General features: G+C 39.4%; 1 protein-coding gene across 4 annotated transcripts in view; it reads right to left on the minus strand.

Annotated features, from left to right (window-relative positions):
* Samd12 (sterile alpha motif domain containing 12) overlaps positions 1-21,930 on the minus strand; it is a 439,438-nt gene that overhangs the window by 252,509 nt on the left and 164,999 nt on the right. For 2 of the 4 annotated variants that reach the window (XM_021183955.2, XM_029469730.1), the window contains exon 3: positions 11,234-11,363. In XM_021183955.2, coding sequence (XP_021039614.1) covers positions 11,234-11,363 — 130 coding nt within the window. The remainder of the gene's footprint in view (positions 1-11,233; positions 11,364-21,930) is intronic. The other 2 variants (XM_021183956.2, XM_029469731.1) reach the window with 1 other exon arrangement.

Consider the following 21,930-nt stretch of genomic DNA (forward strand, 5'->3'; position numbering starts at 1 on the left):
AGAAGAAAAAATGTATTTTTTAGCTATTGTCTAACGGCTTATTGTAGATACTCCTTTTCATAAAGATTTTATTTATTCTATAGCTGAGAAATTTTATCATGAATAAATGTTGAATTTTGTCAATTTAATTCTACATTTATTTCAATGAAAGTATATTTGAGCCGGGCAGTGGTGGCACACGACTTTAGTCCCAGCACTTGGGAGGCAGAGGCAGGCGGATTTCTGAGTTCAAAGTCAGTCTGGTCTACAGAGTGAGTTCCAGGACAGCCACGGCTACACAGAGAAACCCTGTCTTGAACCCCCCCCCCCAAAAAAAAAGTATACTTGATTCTCTGAGCAGCATTGTGAGATCTTCAACAATCAAACAAAATAGAGGGAAAAAAATAAAGAGGAAAAGTGGTATTTCTACCCATTCTACAGGAGTACAGCTTTAATACTGACTCCTTGGCCTTACTTCACTAACCTCAGAAACCTGATACTATTTTCTTCAAAGTCCTTTCCCCTGTGGACTATGTCATTTATGTATGCCTGTGTGATGTTTTCTATTGGCAAGATTGAATTCACATTTTGCCAAGAACTTTTAGATTGATATCGATGACATGATTACATATATTAATACAGCCTGCAGCATTCTTATACCATTTTCTTGTTGTGGTAATAGGTATTCTAAGAATCAAAGGGCCTTCCTCTTCTTGTAATCCTGGAGTGATTTGGGAATATTTAGTATTACCAACTGCTTGAATTTACTGAAAGAACTTTCTGGGTTTAGACTTTTTTTGTGTGAAAGGTTCTAAGCATAAATTCAATTTACTAAGAAATATGTGGATACTTATTTTGTCTTTCTTCCTTGAGTCAGTTTTGAGTTAAGAATTTTGGGGAAATTTGCATATTTCCTGTATGCTACTAAATGTATTACCACCAATGTGTGTGTACATTTCTCATCTTCTACTAAATATATTGGGATAAGCATATTCTGTAATAGCATAAATAATAGCACATTCACTTCACCACATAATCATATTACATTATCTTCTAAGGTATAGAAAATTTAGTGATAAATTACTTTCTGGATTACTGAATTTTTTATTGTTTAGTTTAGTTAGGGACTAATTATCTTTGTAAATTTTTCTGGTGTACACATTTTCTACTTCATTATTTTCAGCTTTTATGTATGATTTCTGTCTTTCTTCTCTGGCATTAGTTTGTTCTTTCTTAACTTCTTTGATGGAAATTTGCCTCTTTTTAATAGTGTCCTTTTCTTTTTTTCTAACATGGCTCTAATTTCCAATAGCTACAGGGTTTAAGGCATGTCTGGCGGAAGCAGAGCCAGAAAGGTTGTTTAGAGAGGGAAGCAATGAAAGGCCTTCGCCCAGCAGAGAAGTGAGAAGCACACAGATGAGGTGGAGCAGAAACCTTCCAGAGAAATCTTATCTAACAGTCCACAGCTTCTCAAAGCACCAGAAGCAAGAACATCTCTAAAGAAAGGCTTGCAACTGCCATTGCCCTCTCTAGTGCTTCTCCTCCCACCACATCCCATTTCTAGTGTGTGCAGTTACTCCAGATTATACAAACACACCTAAAGATTTGGAGCTTGGAACCACAAATAAGGGACGAACTTCCGTTTGTCTCTCTGCGTCTGGGTGCCAATATGGATGGCGAAAATCGCACAAGGGCCCATACCTAGATGAACAAATGTGGGTGATTAGTGCCTGCTGGGAGATGGAGAATGTCTTTCCAAGGGATTAGGCCTCCAAGATGTTATTCAACATCAAGAGGTCATCTCTAAAAGCATAGACATGTGAATAACACTAGGTGGAAGTAGGGAAACTGTGGGAAGGGCAGTGACAATGAGAAACATGTAGAGATGCAGTTAAATATCTCCACATGTTGTGTGGTTATACTGGATATACTTATACTGGTAATACTGGAGGATGCACTAATGTGCACCACATACGTTATCATTCCACTACCTCTGACACTTGTAAACTACACACTTATGGGGAATCACCCATAACAGAAGAAGACAATTGCATAAAGATAAAGAGGTGGAAGAGGTCAGACAAATTAGCACCACATAGGAAGATGCTAGCAAATACATAGAGTTACATTTAAAAAGATGCATAAATATAAAGTGGTTTCTCTTTACTCCACAGTATAAGCAGAACCACAACATATTAGGGATATAAATATCACTAGCCTACTTTAAAATATTTTATTGATTCTCTGAGAATTTCATACACTGTAGCCTGATCAGACTCATCTCCAACTCCCTCTGCTGATTTCTTACAGATATGTCCATACCTCCTTACCATCCCAAATGCCATTTAAAAAGAAAACCCATCAACTCCAATTTGTACTGTCCACAGACTGCTGGGTTTGGGGCCAGTCATTGGAGTGTACCAGGAGTCACACTCTTAAGGCAAACTGACTCTTCCTACTCCAGAAGCTGCCAATAGTCTACAGCAGTTTAATCAGGGGTGAAGTTTAGTTCCTGGATCCTTCTCTTTCATGCGAGGATGTCTGGTAGCTTTATCTTCTGTGAGTCTTAATGCCAACAACCACAGCTGCTGTGAGTGTATCAGTGCAAGCAGTCCTCCTGCCATGCTCAGAAAACACCGTTCCCTTCTGATCTCTGCCAACGTCTGGCTCTTAAGATCTTTCTGTCCCTTCTTAACGATGACCACTGAGTCTTGGAGAGGGAGTGCTGTACAGATGTCCCCCAGTTTGTGGCTGAGCACTCCACTGGTGTTTATTCTTTGTACTTTGAACAGTTTTGAGTTTCTGTGTTAACCATCATCCTTAGTTGGGTTAATTTCAAATGGCAGGAAAGGTAGAGGTAGAAGCCCTTCCATGATCCCCATCCCCAAAGAATTAAAGAAATCGATCTATTACATGGAAGTCCATTTATAAATATGAAAAATCAATAAGGAACACCTTCAAGGGATATTCAAAAGATCTCTATTTCTGCAAATGTAAAGAACATGCATTGTTGTTGCATGAAATAGACCCCAGAAACCCTCCGTTCGTATATATATTTAAGGTAGCTTTTAAAGATATTTTATATTCTGGGTAGCTGCAAGGGCTTTGCCCATGAAAACAAGTCTTTAAGGTTGGCAGGGGAAAGAGCCCTCACTGATACAGGGTTTGAAGCCAGAGAAGTTGAAGTGACTTAGCAGCTACCATTGGAATATTAGACACAGCCAGGGGCTGAAATCTCCTCCAACCTGAAAAAATTCTTAACTGTGCATAAAAGAGAATCTGAAAGTTGCCTGTGAGCTTACACCTGGTCCCAACAGAGCCTCTTCATTAGCATTCCAGACCAGGCCCAAGAAGCTAAGGAAAGAATCTTGCAAGCAGAGAAAAATACATGATTTTTTTTTCTCTTTAAGCTTAATCTGATGATTTCAATCTATATATCCTAATGTCTCTCTAGTGTTCTAACCATCTCACTTCTTTTAAAACACATTTCTACAGGGAATTAACACAAGTCACTCCTTGTCTAATTAAGCTCAACTGTCACAACATAGCAGCTGCTTTCTTAGCACAACAGAATTATCAGGTATCCTAATAGAAAATTTATAAAAGCTTTAAAGCACCGGTGGGTTAAAATATACCTTTTCTTAGATTTTTACAACTGAGCTGAAAATCCAGTTAGAATTTAATATCCTTGAAACAATGGCATAAGAAAAATCCCAATAGAGTGGAACTGTTCATAGGAGTACAAATACAAAATTATTTTAAGTTTATGTGTACTTTTCTTTTTTCTTTTTTTTAAATTTAATTTAATTCTTTAACTTATTAATCATTTTATTCTTTTACATTTCAAATAAGATTCCCCTTCCTGGTTACCCATCCCCAACTCCCCATCTTTTCCTGCCTCTCCCCCTCCCCTTTGCCTCTATGAAGGTGATCCTCCACCCACTTACCCACTCCTGCCTCACCACTCTAGCATCCCCTTACGCTAGGGCATCAAACCTCCATAGAACCAAGGGTCTCCCCTTCCATTGATGACCGACTAGGCCATCCTCTGCTACATATGTATCTGGATCCATGGATCCCTCCATGTATATTCTTTGGTTGGTGGTTTAGTCTCTGGGAGCTTTGGGTGGTCTGGTTAATTGATTCTGTTCTTCCTACAGCGTTGCGATCTCTTCAGCTCCTTCAATCCTTACCCTAGCTCTTCCATTGGGATCCCAGGGCTCAGCCTGATGGTTGGCTGTGTGTATCTGCATCTATATTGGTTAGGTGCTAGTAGAATCTCTCAGGGAACAGCCATATTAGGCTCCTGTCAGCAATTGCTTCTTGACATCAGCAATAGTGTCTGCTTTGGTGACTATAGATAGGATGGATCCCTAGGAGGGGCAGTTTTGGATGGCCTTTCCTTCAGTCTCTGTACCATTTTTTTGTTTCTGTCTTTCCTTTGGACAAGAACACTTATGGGTTAAAATTTTTGAGATGGCTGCGTGGCCCCATCCCTCAACTGGCGGCCATGCCTTATCTACTGAAGGTAGTCTCTACAGGTTCCATCTCCTCTTTGTTGCATATTTCAATTGATGCCATCCTCTTGGGTCCTCGGAGCCTCCCACTTCCCTGGCATCTGGGACTTTTTAGTGACTCCTCCCCCCCACTCCCTGCTACATATTTTTATTCGATTTCCTGACCCTTTGTACTTCTCTATTGTCCCTTCTAAGATCTGATCCTGCCCCCTTTTATCGCTCACCCTCTTCTCTCCATATCCAGGTCTTCTCTTCCTGTGATTATTTTGTTCCCCTATCTATGGTCTTCTTCTTAAGCTCCATACAGTTTCTGGGTTCTATTATGGGTATTCTGGGTTTGGGGGCTAATATCGACTTATCAGTGAGTACATATCAGGTGAATTCTTTTGTGTCAGGGTTACCTCACTCAGGATGATATTTTCTAGTTCTAGTTTGCCTGTGAATTTTATAAAGTCGTTGTTTTTAATAGCTGAATAGTACTCCATTGTGAAAGTGTAACGTGTTTTCTGTATCCATTCTTCTGTTGAGGTACATCTGTATTGTTTGCAGCTACTGGCTATTATAAATAAGGGTTCTATAAACATAGAGGAACATGTGTCCTTGTTATATGTTGATGCATCTTTTGGGTATATGCCTAGTAGTGGTATAACTGGGTCTTCAGGTAGAACAGTTTCCAATATTCTGAGAAAATGCCCGATTGATATCCAGAGTGGTTCTACCAGCTTGCAATTCCACCAACAATGGAGGAGTGTTCCTCTTTCTCCATATCCTTGCCAACATTTGCTGTCACTTGTGTTTTTGATCTTAGCCATTTTGATTGGTGTGAGGTGGAATCTCAGGGTTGTTTTGATTTGGATGTTGAACATTTCTTTAAGTGCTCCTCAGTCATTCAAGATTCTTCAAAGTTGGGAATTCTTTGTTTAGCTCTGTACTCCATGTTTTAATAGGAGTTTCAGTTCTCTGGAGTCTAACTAAAATCAGGAACAAGATAAGGGTGCTCACTTTCCTTCCCCTCTATTCAATATAGCATTCAAAGTTTTAGCCAGAGCAATTTGCCAACAAAATGAGATCAAAGAGATACAAATTGGGAAGGAGGGAGTCAAGATATACCCATTTGCAGATGATATGATAGTATATATAAGAGAACCCCCAAAATTCAACCAAAGAACTCTTACATCTGATAAACAACTTCAGCATAGTGGTTGAATATAGCATTAACTCTAACAAATCATTAGCCTTCTTCTACTCAAATAATAAATGGGCTGAGAAAGAAACTGGGGAACAACATGTTTCACAATAGTCACAAGTAATATAAAATACCTTGGTGTGACTCTAATCAAGCTAGTGAAAGATCTGTATGACAAGAACTTCAAGTCTTTGAAGAAAGAAAGTGAAGACCTCAGAAGATGGGAAAATCTCCCATGCTCATGGATTGGCAGGATTAACATAGTAAAAATGGCCATTTTACCAAAAGCAATCTACAGATTCAATGCAATAACCATCAAAATCTCTACTCAATTCTTAACAGAGATAGAAAGAGCAATTCCCAACTTCATCTGGAACAACAAAAACCCAGGATAGTGAAAAGTATTCTCAACAATTCTGGGGGAATTACCATCCTTGACTTCAAGATGTACTACAGAACAATAGAGATAAAAATGGAATGGTATTTTTACAGAGACAGGCAGGTAGGATCAATGGAATATAAGTGAAGACCAAGAAATAAACTCGCATACTTATGGCCACTTGATCTTTGACAAAGAGGGCAAAACCATCCACTAGGAAAATGTCAGCATTTTCAACAAATGGTGCTGGTTCAACTGGCGGGCAGCATGTAGAAGAATGCAAATTTATCCATTCTTATCTCCTTATACAAAGGTCAAGTCCAAGTGGATCAAGGACCTTCACATAAAACCAAATAAGCTGAATCTAACAGAAGAGAAAGTGGGAAGAGCCTCGAACACATCAACACAGGGGAAAAGTTCTTGAAAAGAATACCAATGGCTCATTCTCTAAGGTCAACAATCAACAAATGGGACCTCATAAGTTTGAAGAGCTTCTGTACAGCAAAGGATACTTTCAATAGGACAAAACAGCAACCCACAGGTTGGGAAAAGAACTTTACTAACCCTACATCTGATAGAGGGCTAATATCCAAAATATAAAAAGAACCCAAGAAGTTATGTGTAATTTTCAAACAACATTAAAAACCAAGCTGGGTATAATGGCCCACTCTGTATTCTGAGCACTTGGAGCCTGAGGTAGAAGTGAGGCTGTAAGCTTGATGCCAGAGATGTCTACCTATCAAGTTCCGTACCAACTTGGGCCACATGGTGGTACCTTGTCTAAAAAAAGTTTAAATCATTCCCTCATACAAAAATTAGTAGGTGTTTAAGATTGTTTTTGATTCATGACTGAGCAAACTGGCAAGGTTCTAAAACTAATAGAAAAAAATGCACCCAATAGCAGACACAATTGCAGGTTGGGATGGCTGGAATCAATGAACACATGCAAGGCCACTTTTTCATAGAGGTTGGAGAGTCAAGAAAACCTCTTCAGGACACAATTTATGTGGAAACAGCTAAAATCTTGTTTTATCAAAGTCCCTATTTTTTTTTCTCCAGGGATAATATTTCAAGTTTTTCCTTCCTGAACCCTAGAAGTATCATGCATTTTCCTTTGTGGATACCTGTGATAAAGCTGAACGTATAAACTGGGCAAAGAAGAGATTGCCAAGAATAACCAATAAAACAATAGAGTACAATACAAGGTATGTAAATGTAATCTCTTGAAAACACAGAATTTTTCACTATTTTCAGAGTACTGTTGATCATTAATAACTAATATCCTATTAATAATTAAATTAATGCAAAATGCAGACAAAATCAGGAGGTTAGTGCACTATTAGTTATCTACAACCCAGAGCTGCACAACAGCTCCCTACATTCAGAATTACATAACACAAATGGTGTGACAGTATTTTAAGGACACACTGCCCACCGCTGCCAACCCCCATGGACCACCAATTACCCTATTTACTTATGTTTCAAGCCCACTGAGTGGTGCATGCTCCATAAATATTTGTTAAATGGATGGATGCTCACTATTCCTCTGAATTAAGTTTGGCCTTTCACACACATCACCCCATTTAATCTTCCCAATGACCCTTTAAGTTAAACATCACTCATGCTACTGATGGGGGTCTCCCTTGTGTAACATCATGCAGCCACTGGGTCTTTTGTTTTTTATTAGATATTTTCTTTATTTACATTTCAAATGTTACCCCTTTCTTAGTTTCCCTTCTGAAAACCCCTATCCCCTGCCCCCTCTCTCTGCACACCAACCCCTCCACTCCCTCTTCCTGGTCCTGCCATTCCCCTATACTGGCGCATAGAACCTTCACAGGACCAAGGGCCTCTCCTTAAAGGTTGGAGTGAGGTACATCTAGGAGGATTTGGCTCAGGAAACCCACCTACTGCTTTTCCCCTTCAGTCTAATTAACACATGCTAATTTTTGTTAATGTCACTGGACTGGCTACCTCAAAATCAAGATGTTTTTATATGTTACATTATTAGAGCATGCTTCCTCAGTAAGAAAGAAACTGTTTATCCTTGTTTTAAGAAAAAATAAATGAACAGCATCCCTCAGTAGACAGGTAAACAATCTTGTTTATAGCCTTTCAGATTAGCACAGTGTATGTACCAGCCCAGTCTATGTTGTTTCCCCTTCGGGCACTCCATTTCCAGTGTTCAGCATAATAAAGCTAGATGAACTCAATACTGCTTATATGTGTGGTCTGTGTTCTCCGAAATCAGTACAGTACGCAGAAAAACGGCACCAGTCCACACTTAATTGTATGTGTCCTGTGAAGTGTTCACTCTACTCAGTAGCACCACGAGGGAGATGCTGGAATTATCTCCCTTGAATAAAAGTGGAGCAAACTGGAGTACACTGAGCTATTTGCAAAAAAAAAAAAATTGCCTGGTAATTCTGCATCTCTGTGCTTTGTCCTGTTCCTGCAACAGCTTCTGCCATCTCCCCAAGTCATGCTACGGGCTGCACAGGCTCTTGAGGTTTGCTATGGCATTACATTTTAATTGTTTTTTGTTGATTTGTTTTGACACAGGGTCTCATGTATCCCAGGCTAGCCTGTAACCCATGAATAGTTACAGATAACCACAAACCTCTAACTTTCCCATTTCTATCTCTTAAGTGATAAGATTATAAGTGTTTGACACCACACTTGCTTTTTTGTGGTGCTGGGAACCAATCTAGGGCTTCGTGTGGTCTAGGTAGGCACTCTACCAACTTAGCTATGCTCCTAGCCACACCTTATTTCTTCATTAATTTATTTATTCACTTTACATCCCAATATCATTCCACTCTCTCCTCCCAGTGCCCTGCCCCGTCACACAGCTCTTCCCTCATCTTAAATTTTTATGAACATCTTTTTCTTGATTATCATCACAGACTCCAAAGTTGCTGGGATTCCAATAGCTTCTACCACCATGGAGCCAGATATTGCGGCCTGGTCCCAATTCTGGAAGTTAGTTTCTGGGCATGTGGGACTTGGGATGATTTAGCTACTACATTCATCCTGAAGGAGCAGAAGTTGGAGTTCAAGAGATGAGAATGGAGTCCTGTGGCTTTCAATAGGTGAATAACAAAAAGATGTGGATCAAATGTTAATCTGCACTCTCTGTTTCCCAAGTCTCCAAATAATTCCCTGCTTTCTTTGCCTGCCAGAAAATAGGCTACTTTTGGAATTCAGGTGACTTCCTTTTTAAAAATTTTTATTAAAAACCAAAACCAAAACCAAAACCAAAACCAAAACCAAAACCAAAACCAAAACCAAAACCAAAACCAAAACAAAACAAGACAACACAAACAAACCCTCCAGATGGGACTTGACATAAATAAGAACACAGTTTTGCATGTGGAAGGATTGGCTTGGTGGTTTATTTATACCATTTAACTTTCACAACTCTCTGATATTTTAAGACTCTATTTTGGAGATAAAGTAGTGAGGTTGACTACCTTGCTGGGGTAAGCAATTTTATCTTGAACTCAGCCCCCTCAGTGGTTTACTGACACCACAGGTGTTTTGTGGATACCAAAGATGTTCTGCAGAGCAGTGTGGCAGCCTTATAACACACACCAGGTCACCACTCCTTTTTTCAGGTCACTTGGCCGACCACTTGGTTATTTCCTTAACTCTGAGTTCATTCACTCTGAGGGTACTGTTCATCTTCCTTGAATGAGCCTTTATGAGTATCATCTCTTTCTGGGGACGTAGCGTAATTCCCACAATTAATAAGTGATACCACTGCTCTCAAGTAAGATTGTGAAGAGGCAGTGCCATTACCATCATGCAGGAATTAAGGAACAATAAGCAGCCACTATCTGATCAAGATAACTGTTATCAAGCAAATGGACACCAATGGACTGATCACTCTTGGTATCGATCAACAGACCCTCTGTGGGCTTTTCTTATATGTATCCTTTATGACAAAGGATAGAATATGAAATCTAGACACTTCAAAGCTATGTGTCCTCACTACAATTAGGATTCTAGGAATTTCATTCTAAAGGGCCATTAACAATGGTTGAGGGATATACAGAAAATGACTCTTCTTGAGTTATAATCTCACACTTTGTTAAATCAGCTTGAGCTATACCTGGACATGTTTATTATGTAATTACTCATTACTTAAATTGCAAGACTCTAAAGTAATCCAGCTATACTTTTTCAAAAATCCTGAGTGTCTAGAACCCTGGTTCCATGATAACTTTCCTCACTGGATGAATGATGTAAGATAGTCATGACAGGGACTGGTCTTGATGACACCATCCTCTCAATCTGACCTACCTCAAACTTGTTTCTCTATAGCTCAAGGGTGCTGTTGAATTCACTCTGAGAACCCTTCTCCAAATTTTATCTAGGGAGGTGTGAGATATGGGCCAGACAGGAGAGTTGCAAGTGAAGTCCAAATATGTTCCTCCTGCTGTAGTGGTGGGCATGAGGGTGGGTATATTCACTTCCTCTCCTATGCCATGCTCTGCCGAGAGAAGTGACAGCAAAGGCCTTTGCAGCACATTCGACAATCCCACTTTTCGGATTTCAAGTTCTTCTTTATCCTTTCAGTGAAAGGCTTTCATACTCTTGATAGAAAAGTAGTTTCACTATGTGACTCAGTGACAGTAAGGGGGAGGACACTTTAGAACCTTAGACACTCTTGGGTGGGGACAAAGTGGAGTATGACAGGAGATGCCTGGTTTGGCAGGGAAAGTGACTTTCTACTATTGACTCTTCTCCATCATTAGTTACACATATGTCACTAATCAGTCAGAAAAGTCAATATGCTTGGTCTAATGAGAGAAAACAGGGAAAGATTCTCCCACGTAGAAACTCTGCATCTTCACAAAATCTCCAGCCAAGTGAACTTGAATGACTTTCTCTTTTCACTAGGACTGATGCATTCTTGTTTACCCTAGATCTACCAACTGCCTGCCGCACACACTTGCATTAGGCATTCAGAATCTACTTTCGTCTACTAACTACTTGATTCATGCAATATCATGTTTTATGCTGTCTGGAATTTATTGCCTATTTTAAAGCAAAGTTACACCAGGAAACTTCAGCAGGAAGATTTTTGCGTATGCGCAGGGAAAGGCCATCATGGGGGGAGGGGGAGGGGGATGGAATGAGAGGAGCCTTGGATACTGCAGACTTTACCAGTTATGTCATGTTGTTTGAATGACTCACTGTAGATCTGATACTGATTTGGACAGTGTTTCTTCAGCCACTTGCAGACATCCTGCTGGGTCCACAGGGCTACTGGTTTTGACAGCTTCACTGTAGCTGACTGTGGAGAAAGAAAGAAGTGTGTGTTAATGTTGCCCCATGCCTAGAAATACACTTATGTTCAACATCCTAGCATGCCTGGTAAAGACCATAGTCTGAATTCTCTGAAGAGAAATACATGGCTCTTATGGCCCTAACCTCTGCAACCTTTATCAATATTGAACGCACACACACACACACACACACACACACANAGTACTTTTCAAATATTCTAGCAACAAGATAATAGGGTTGCCAAGCAAGTACCTCAGGCTTTAGGGGTAAAATAGCCATTGCCAAATGTTTTTCTCTGTTTGCTAGAGGTGTCTAGGTCTCCTCCCGAAACCCCTGGTGCCTACTAGCACTTGGCCCAGCAGGTGAGAATAATTATTTCAGGACTGAATGTTAGAGAACCTAGAGACCAGCATACTAAAAAGTGCTAGTCTGCCTGGGGGCTCTGGACTCAGGGTGGTCCTGTAAAGCCCAGGAACATTAGTCATGCCACAGAGAGAAAGCAAGGAGTCAATTCTGCCAGCATGTGGGGAATGGTAATACGATAATGGGAATCCTCAGGCCTTATATAGAAGCCAAATAGTCAAGGCCTTTTACTGCTCACTGAATCTTCCGCAGGACTAATCATAAGACATGAAAAATAAAAAAAATAATAATTTTAAAAGCCAGGATGTGAAGGGCTCAGCCTTTAATAAATGGTAGATTGCAAATATATTTATTAATGAGCTATGTCTCTGACGTCTCCCCCGTGAGTCCCAGAAACTTGGGCTAGGTTAGCTGGAACCACCTACATCAATAACTTTATTTTTTATCATTCTAGACCGGTGTTTGCCAAAAGAAATATTGAGAATTCTTTCAAATAGGTTCATTGGTACAGAGATCTGGTCATTATTTTCTTATAACCTGTTAGATTTCTTTCTTTTAACCTGTTAGATTAAGGCAAAGAGAAGGCCCTAAATTGACAGGAGTGTGAATTATATCTTCCAAACACTTGTTAACATTTTATTTGTATTTTACAGAGAAAGACTTGCTTCAGTTTTAGAACGTTCAACAGAAAATAGTACGTCTAGCATACAATTACTATTTGTTTACTTATTATTAACCTTTACTTATGGCAAAGAAATTATGAGACAAAATATATTTTTATATTGTTTTGAAAAATTGAATTACTCGCCCACTGTGTCCCAATTTTAAGAAAAAAAAGTATTAAGGGAGAACAATCCAGATAATTAGATATTCACCAGGAAATGTAGAGAAGGGAATATGCAACACTTAGATAGCACCTCCCCTCCCCTCCCCTCCCTTCCTCTCTCTCTCTCCCTGCTTGTGGACGTTGTACATCGTGGTGCGCACTAGGCTCCGCACCACGATGTACAACGTCCACAAGCAGCCCTCTCCCTCTGCTCTCCCTCTCCTCTCCCTCTCCTCTCTTGAGAGAAAAGTAGTTTCACCATGTGACTCAGTGACATTAAGGGGGAGGACACTCCATCAAGCATTAATAAATGAACAAACAAACATCAGGAGATTGTAGCCCTAGGTCTCTGAATCTCTGGCTGAGGATCACAGACACCAGAAAGGAAAAGCTTCTCAATGTTCCAAATGGGCATCTTGGCTTATCACTAGGGTTTGTGCAAGTTTGATCTACAACTCTTGTAATGAGATTACAAAGAAGCTTCTCTATGCCTGCACATCCTGAGTGTCCTGCAGCTAACAATATGGATGCTGGCAAGCACAAGCAGAAAAAGCAACTGAATAACGTAATGAACCGAGATGACTTTCATTCAATCAATGATCTTAGGCATGGCATGTTATTCAGCAGTAGGCTTCCGGTCCATTTCTGCCTGCTTTCCCTGTGGTATCCTGAGCTCATGTGGCTCCTTAATCAAACATGGCTGTTTCTGCCTACCACCGTTCTGCATCCATTTTTCTCCTTCTATTTGAAACCATATGGACTGTTTTCCTCATTCTGATTGGAGAGGAGAACTTTGGGCTTCAAGAACACCAATGAGTCCATGGGTTTATAGCTGTTGTTGTTTGGATGCTGATGTTAAATCGTTTTCTTGGCCCACCAAGACATTCCTTCCTTCACATGATCAAAAACACTAGAATTTGAGAGCTTTTAGACAGAGATGCACTTTGTAGCATGCCTCACAACTCAGCACCTCGGGATCTGGCTCTCCCCTACTCTAAAACTTTCCCCTCAGATTAGCTGAATGAGTTTATAGCTGACACATCATTACCCTGAAACTCCTGTAAGTTTCTTTCAAGTACAGCTAATCAAAAATTTTTTGAAGACTCCTATAAACCAGTCAGAGAAGACTGTAAATTAGGACAGGGAAGGCAGGAGACGAAGTTGCTTATACATCAATACATTAAACTTCCTTATCTTGAAAGGTCATCCTTTAACCTGCTTATTCCCTAAGGAACAGAGGACTCGAGCCCATCAGCCTAGCTTCAGAGGATAATGTACCCAAATGTGTCAAGTCAACTCAGAATGGATCTTCAACAGCCCTTCACTGGGCTATATCTTAGCTATATTTCTTTATCAGAAACTCGGTGGTTCTAAAGCTAATTAATACCCAAGGAGACCCCTTATTTTTCCTTCACACTATATTCTATTACAATTAATTGTGAATTTGGTGATGTAGGCCTTGAAAGAAGTAAACCTGAGCTTAAGATATGTAAACATAAACAAATGAAATGAAGGGTGAGGTTGAGTTTCTCTTACTAAAATACAGTTTCATCTCTCTCTAACCAATGGTGATTCAAAGTTATGGCCCTATTTATCAGCGGCACTTACCCATGGTTATTATGTTATTAGTCTGCTACACGTTAGCTTTTCAAGATGTAGCATTAAGGAGTCATAATGACAACAATCTCCGTTTTGATCTAGTTTTTAGATTTACTCTCCCTCCAACTCTTTTCTATAGCACCAAGACGGTCCCCAGTCACATCTCCCTGTAGCATCATCATTCCTTCTATTCCAACAGCAATCAGGTTTTGAGAGTAAATACCTTAAGCTGTTGCCCTTGAAGAGCCGAACCTTTAATTCTCTGTGTGAATTGGAACAACAAGCTTAATCTATTACCATGCATGAGATTAACATATTGCCTTCTGCAGCAGATAGGAGCAGAACCTGCATGGGTGTTTCATCCTTCCCCATCCTCCTTCCCTTTGCCGTCCTGTGTCCACCCTCTACTTTGTATCCATCACTACATGATCATTTTCTCATTTTTAAAATAGCTGCCATGTCTTCTTTTCCCCTCACAGTAGGAGCTTAAACCAAAATAATAGTAGTCCAAACAGCTGAGATAAAGAATTTCGTATTTTCTAGGAACAGTAAACTAATAGAAAAAAAGTTCTGCCCAAAGGCAACCATTAAAAAAACATTTACCCCAGTGCTTTTTCTGTATGTTCAGCTCTACCACATCAGTCCTCGGTTTACAACCCCAGAGACAATTTTGGTTTGTTTTGCTGCCCTGAAAGAGGCCCGAGGCAGTTTATTATCTTAACCTCTGTGCATTGTGACACGAAGCAGGATCCCAGACATTTCCTTTCTAAACTAGTTCTGGTCTTTATATCGACAAAATGAAAATGTGTTTCAGACACTTTTACTTTCTCTTTTACAGGAAGTCTCCATGCAAGACTCATATCCTCAAGAGAAAGATTGTTTGCAAATGATTATTTTTTTGCAAAGGATTCTTATTTGATTTCAATACAATCATTTCAGCTATGTTTTATAGTAATTTATAATGGGTGTTTAGCTAGACAGAGTGTGAACACAGGAAGGCAAAGGGATAGAGGGCAGGACAAGAATGAGACACCCATGCAGGTCCTGCTCCTACCTTCTGCAGAGGGCAATACACTCATGTATGGGGATAGATTCAGTCTGCTGTTCCAATTCACACAGAGAATTAAAGGGTCAGCTATTTAAGGGCACCAGCTTATGGTATTTACTCTCAAAACCTGATTGCTGTTGGGATGGAGATATGACTAAGGACCATCTTGTGCTACACAAGAGAAGTGGAGACAGAGCAAATCTAAAAACTAGAGCAAACTGGGGATTGTTGTCATTATGACTCCTTAATGTTACACTTTGACAAGCTAATGTGTAGTAGACTAATAACAATTTCACAATGCAACTTTGGCTACAGATCAGCCAATAAATAGGGTCTTGACTTTTTATCACCATTGATTACCGAGATATGCAACAGTGTATTTGAATAGTAGGAACTCAGCCCCACCCCCCATTTCATTTTATGTAGTAAATTTCAAGCTTGCCAAGCTAAAGGTGAAGCTTTTCTCCTAAGCAGTTAAACAATTAACTGGTTTAAATAAACTTAGTATTGAAGGAACATGTTAGAAAGTGCCTTTAAAGGCAGATTTCATTTTTTAATTTAGCTACCCCTTATCTTTTTGTGCAATACAAAAGCTCTCTTAATTTACTTGTTTTTGATTTATAAGAGAACACTGTTATTACTAGCATGTAATTACTGTGTAAAGTCTCTACTGGATGAGTTTGTATGAGGCTTAATTGTTGACTGTGAAAGATCGGAGAGCTTAGTTTTTTCCTAACCATTCCTAAGACAAAGTGAGACTCACAGACAACTACCAGAAAGTGTAGATATGATGTCAGCATCGTTCTAAATCAGTTTGGAAGCTGTAGGAGCTTCCTTCTTTCACTTTCCTGTAGTGTCCTGTATCAGTTACTTGTCTATTTCTGTGATAAGACACCAAAAGCAAGGCAACTTAGAGAGAGAGAGAGAGAGAGAGAGAGAGAGAGAGAGAGAGAGAGAGAGAGAGAGAGAGAGAGAGAGAGAGACACAGCCTCGGAGCAGTCACTTACATCTTGAAACATGACCATGGGACAGAGAGAGCACACTGGGAATAGTGTGGGCTTCTGAAATATCAAAACCATGTTCAGTGATACACTTCCTCAAACAAGGACAGACCTCCAAATTTTTCCCAGTGATCTTCTCCATCAAGAAACAGGTGACCAAGGATTCCAAAACCTAAGTCTATAGGGGGCCATTCTTTTTTATTATTATTATTTTTTATTAGGTATTTTCCTCATTTACATTTCCAATGCTATCCCAAAAGCCCCCCATCCCCTCCCCCCGCCACTCCTCTACCCACCCACTCCCACTTTTTGGCCCTGGCGTTCCCCTGTACTGGGGCATATAAAGTTTGCAAGTCCAATGGGCCTCTCTTTCCAGTGATGGCCGACTAGGCCATCTTTTGATACATATGCAGCTAGAGTCAAGAGTTCCGGGGTACTGGTTAGTTCATAATGTTGTTCTACCTATAGGGTTGCAGATCCCTTTAGCTCCTTGGGTACTTTCTCTAGCTCCTCCATTGGGGGCCCTTGATACATCCAATAGCTGACTGTGAGCATCCACTTCTGTGTTTGCTAGGCCTAGGGGGCTATTCTTCTTCAAACCAACACATAACTTTACTTTAACTCCTGTCCTCTTTAGCTGACCGCTCTTGTGTGATCATACTCAAGATTGCAGAAAAAAGAAAGAAGAGAGGGGGAGAAGGAAACACACATTTATATATAATAAACTATCAATGCTTGCTTTAGAGACTTTAAATGCTCATTTATTCAGAAAACAGTCTCTAAATATGAAAAAGAAATGTGATAGTTCACAAACATTTAAACTAATTAACTTAAAAACAAAAATATTCACAAATAATGTCCACTTTATCTATCATGGAAAGAGGTATGTAGAAAATAGTCAAGTACTTAAACTGTTATATTCAGTAGCCAGTCTATGAAGTTCACTTATTTTTTTACTAGTATTTTGTGTGCTTGCCTGTGTATGCATGTATGTGTGGATACGTGCATGTGCACACACACACACACACACATATATGTATATATACATATATATATATATACATATGTGTGTGTATACACACACACACACACATATACACATATGAGGTACCCAGAAGACAATATTGACTGCTATTCCTTAGATACTGTCCATCCTGTTATTTGAGACCGGTCATTCACTGGCCAGGAACTTACCAAACGACTCAGATGGTTGGGCAGTGAGCCCAGGGATCCATCTGTTTCTTCCCTCCTGGAGCTGAGATCCTATGTGCTTGCTGCCTAACTTTTGTTTGTTTGTTTGTTTGTTTGTTTGTTTGTTTCAGTTTTAAGGATCCAATGCCAGTTCTAATGCTTGCAAGTCCATTAGGCACTTTACCATCTGACCTATCTCCCTGGCACTTCCTAGGGACATTCTTGGTTTGTAATAAAATATATTATGACAGCTCTTACATCACAGCCTCCCAAAGAGAAGACTACTCCCTGCCAGAATATTTCCAGGAAACAAAACAGAGCATATGTCTTCTTGGTTTAAGGAATACATGCAAGTGATGTGTTATTTCACCTTCTTTCATCTTTAGCCATGTTTAGAACATCACCAGAATGAATTTCTCAACTGTGTAGAACCCCTCTGTGAACAGACCCTAAGCAGCAGCAATGGGGAACGACACGTGTAACACTTCAATACATAGTGTGACTTCGTTAGCTTTTTCAAATGGGCTGGAAAACTTTTACTCTCCACTGGCTACAGTAATTTGTTCATATTTCTTTTTATGAAATGGAAGGATACTCGGTGTTTTTGCTATCTATCTATCTCTATCTAGCTAGCTATATCTGTCTCTATCTCTGTCCTATCTATCTATCTATCTATCTATCTATCTATCTATCTATCTATCTATCTATCTATCTATCTATCCATCCATCCATCCATCCATCCATCCATCCATCCATCCATCCATCCACCTACCTACCTACCTACCTATCTATCTATCTATCTATCTATCTATCTATCTATCTATCTATCTATCTGCCTATATCTATCTATCTATCTACCTACCTACTTACTACTGACAAGCCCAAATTTAGCTCATTATTGAGTCACACCATTGACTTATGCTGAAATTACAGAAAATTTAAACTTTTATGCCTTCTTCAAATGAACTGAATTCAAACGAGAGCTGTTGTGTCTTGCAGCCACATTTTTCTAAACCCCAATTCAATTTTAAGGTCTCAATTCGTCATACCAAATATCCACTAACCATTCCATTGGCTGTCCTCTCACATTTGTATCAACCATGAAAATAAAAGTTCTATGAGGCTCACAATAACTTTGAAGAGAGTAAAAGAGGGTTAAGCACCGAAGGCTAAGGGACCACTGTTCTAGGATACTACCATGTTGAACACTGAAATAAGTTAAAAAGTGAATATAAGGATGGCTTGAGAGAAATTTTCTGTTTTTCCACATTGGAGCTCAGTAATGACTTTGTTCACTCACCCCTTGGTGCGGCAGACTGACAGGCACAGCAAGACTGTAGGAGTCTGAGTCATCAATTAGTTTCTGTTTAAAACCTAACACAGGAATCCAATTCAATTTCAGACATCTAAAATAGTGGTTCAAAGACCTTGGGATATGAGGAATATATAACAATGTGTGTATGTGCATATGTGTGTGCATGTGTGCTTATACATGATGGTGTGTCTGTATGGGCTTGCCTGTGTGAGTGTGAATGTGTGTTTATGAAAGCATGAGGGACTCCACTTAAGAACTATCTGCCATTGCCCTAATTGAAGATAATTGCTTGCTCCCCCTTCCTCCCTATCACTGCTTTAACTACACAAAACCGGAACAAACATGGATACAGATTCAAGGTTCTTCCTAAGACCCAACAGCTTTCATAAATATCTATACAAAACTACCTATTTATTATTAAAGAATAGGCAACTTCATGCCAAAATTAAAGTTGGACTTCCATTCTCCATCTCACTAATTCTTGGGTTGTATCTTCTATCAAAAGGAAAATGAATTGTGTCACCACTAGATACATTTATTTTCATCTTATACATTACAACTCTCTAGAGATCTAATGAGTTTAGTTTTATTCCATGATATAAGCTGGTGAATGCCAAACTATATTTCTAACCTAATCTTTTTCCACACAATAGAATGCAATATGTAATAGACACTTTGAAGGTCCAGTCCATAAACATCACAGTGAACTTATTCAAGATGTAGGTCCCATTCTCTCACCCCAAACCATTCCATCTATTACTCTCAACACATCATCTGATAGAGACTGACACAAGAGATTCAGTTTTGATCAAGATTTCCTCCTCTTGCTGATATTCACCATACAGTCATCTGTTTTTCCTATATTCCACATGAAATCTACTGGGGAAACCTGAGAGACCCAGGTTCAGGTACATCAAATTCTATCCCTCATATAATTATATTGTCAAATTTCAATTGGAAGAAGTGTCATGCCATACCCAGCCATTTGTTTCTGAGAGTTCAGTCCACCAATTGAATTCTGTTTTCCATTAGTCTTCATTTTAAACATTTAAAATGGTATATACAAGGCTTCACCCAATTTCCCTACCCAATCTCACCATGTCATTTTGATAATACTCTCTTAATACTTTCTTTTCACACTATGATAGTTGGGATAAGGCCAACAATGCCCTGTTACTTTGCTTCAAATTCTCTTACACATACACAGCTTAATTGCTTACTTCTATAAGCATCTGCTCACATGTTCTTTCTCTGTAAGGGTTACCATCCCCATCTCTCTGTTTAGAAGTCCAACATCTCTCCCTCTTATACTTCCAGTTCATATTACCTCCCTTTACTGCTTCTTTCTCTGCAGCAAGCACATGCTTCACACTTCACAATTCTCTTGTTTTAACTACTGCTTATTACATGACTCATCTTATTGCTTTGTACCTTTCAAAAGGGTTGAAGTCATTCTCATTCTGTGAAAAATTCCAAACTTTTGAACAATTTCTTGCACAAGACTCTCAACAACTATCTGCTGAACAAATGGAAGAATTGTCCGGAATGTCACCATACATCATGGCTCCTATATCCTAGAAGTGTCAGAAAACTGGTTCAAGTCCCAGCTGTGCTCTTGACATTCTCGGGTTGAAGCATCTTTTTTTCCCATTAGATTTTTCTTGTACTGACTGAGCAGAAGTTGCAGAATTTGCAGAAAAAATGCAGTTGTCTAGCACCGTAATTCTTTGCAGCACAGCTCACATGTCCCAGTCTCAATTTTTTTTTGACTGACATAGAGAATGATGAGACAAGGGAAGCTTGGCATTTGAGGCCATAAAGGCTGGCAGTGAAGGCCAGCTTTGAAAATTACTAGTACTAGAAACCTTGAGATGGTCCCTGGACCAGTCTGAATATACTTCTCACCTCAATATAGTACAAATAATACCTACCCTAAGGTATGTGAAAGCAATAGACATTGTTCATTTAAGACATTTAAGTAGTGCCTGAATACACACATACTGTGTGCTCAGATAGAATATATTAATATATGTTCAATGGCATTGATATACTTCTCAAACATGTAAATTCTCAAGCCTCATTTCGAATGGCACAGTGGGCACTGCTACTCTTTGGAGGCCAGATGACTTTTGTTGTGGACACACTGAGTGTATCTGGGGGAGGTAGGAGATTGGAGGTGGGGGACACTGGGAGTAGCAGAGGGAGGAGAAATGTGGTGGGGATGTATTGTATGAGAGAAGAATAAAAAATGAACCTAAAAGAAAGATGGACAGAAATACAGCCATTAAAGTAGGAGTGGAATTTAGACAACGGTGGATAAAGACTCATATGGGTGGAAAAGTAAGAAAATACACTAAAAAGGAGAAATGATAAAAGAACAAAGATACCAAATGAGTTACGGTTTGGGTATGTTTTGATATGTTTCTTCTTATTCAGACAGTCCTGTTTATTCTGATAACTACACATATATGCCTTTGTGGACTTCATGAGAAGTTATTCACTGGTTTCTGCCTAAAACTTACTATCAGCCTAAGACTCACTTCCTCTTTCCAGGGACATTCTTGCACAAAGTGTCCTAATGGCATAGGAAAGACACAGCTCAGATCCCACGAGTATTTCATGCAGCTATTTATAAAGGTACACTATTTACCTGTGTGTGCAGATGCTGCTAATCTACCCAGATGTGCAGATGATACTGCTTGACAGTGTTACAGGGAACGCTCGTAAGCTAGGCTGAGAAAATCTACTGTCTCCAACATGCATGCTTTTTTTTTTTTTTTGGCAGTGAGGTTTCTAACAATGAAACTTCCCAGAATAAACAGGCAATCAACAAGACACATGTTGCATTTAGCAACCTGTATTGCTCTGCTTATCAAGGCCTGTTCTTTCTATTAGCTCAGTTACTCATCTTGTCAGTAGAGATAAAGAGAGAGGAGCACACTGTACTTTTGAGTCAGTTCTGACCTAATATAGCAGGAAAACCCACCACTCAACCAGACAGATGAACACAGCCTTCAAGAGATGTGTACTACACACAAAGGCATATATATACTTCCTCAGTATACCTCATGCATATCCTATTAGCAAGATTTTAGGTGAAGGATAGGTGGAGAAATGTATGAGAAAAGCTCATATGAAAACAAATATGAACCATCACAATGCTATTTATTATTATTATCATTGTTTACCTCTGCAACATGACTTTGAAATGACAGTAGAGTGGATTGAAGA

Source organism: Mus caroli, chromosome 15 (assembly GCF_900094665.2).
Source record: "Mus caroli chromosome 15, CAROLI_EIJ_v1.1, whole genome shotgun sequence".
Classification (NCBI taxonomy): domain Eukaryota; kingdom Metazoa; phylum Chordata; class Mammalia; order Rodentia; family Muridae; genus Mus; species Mus caroli.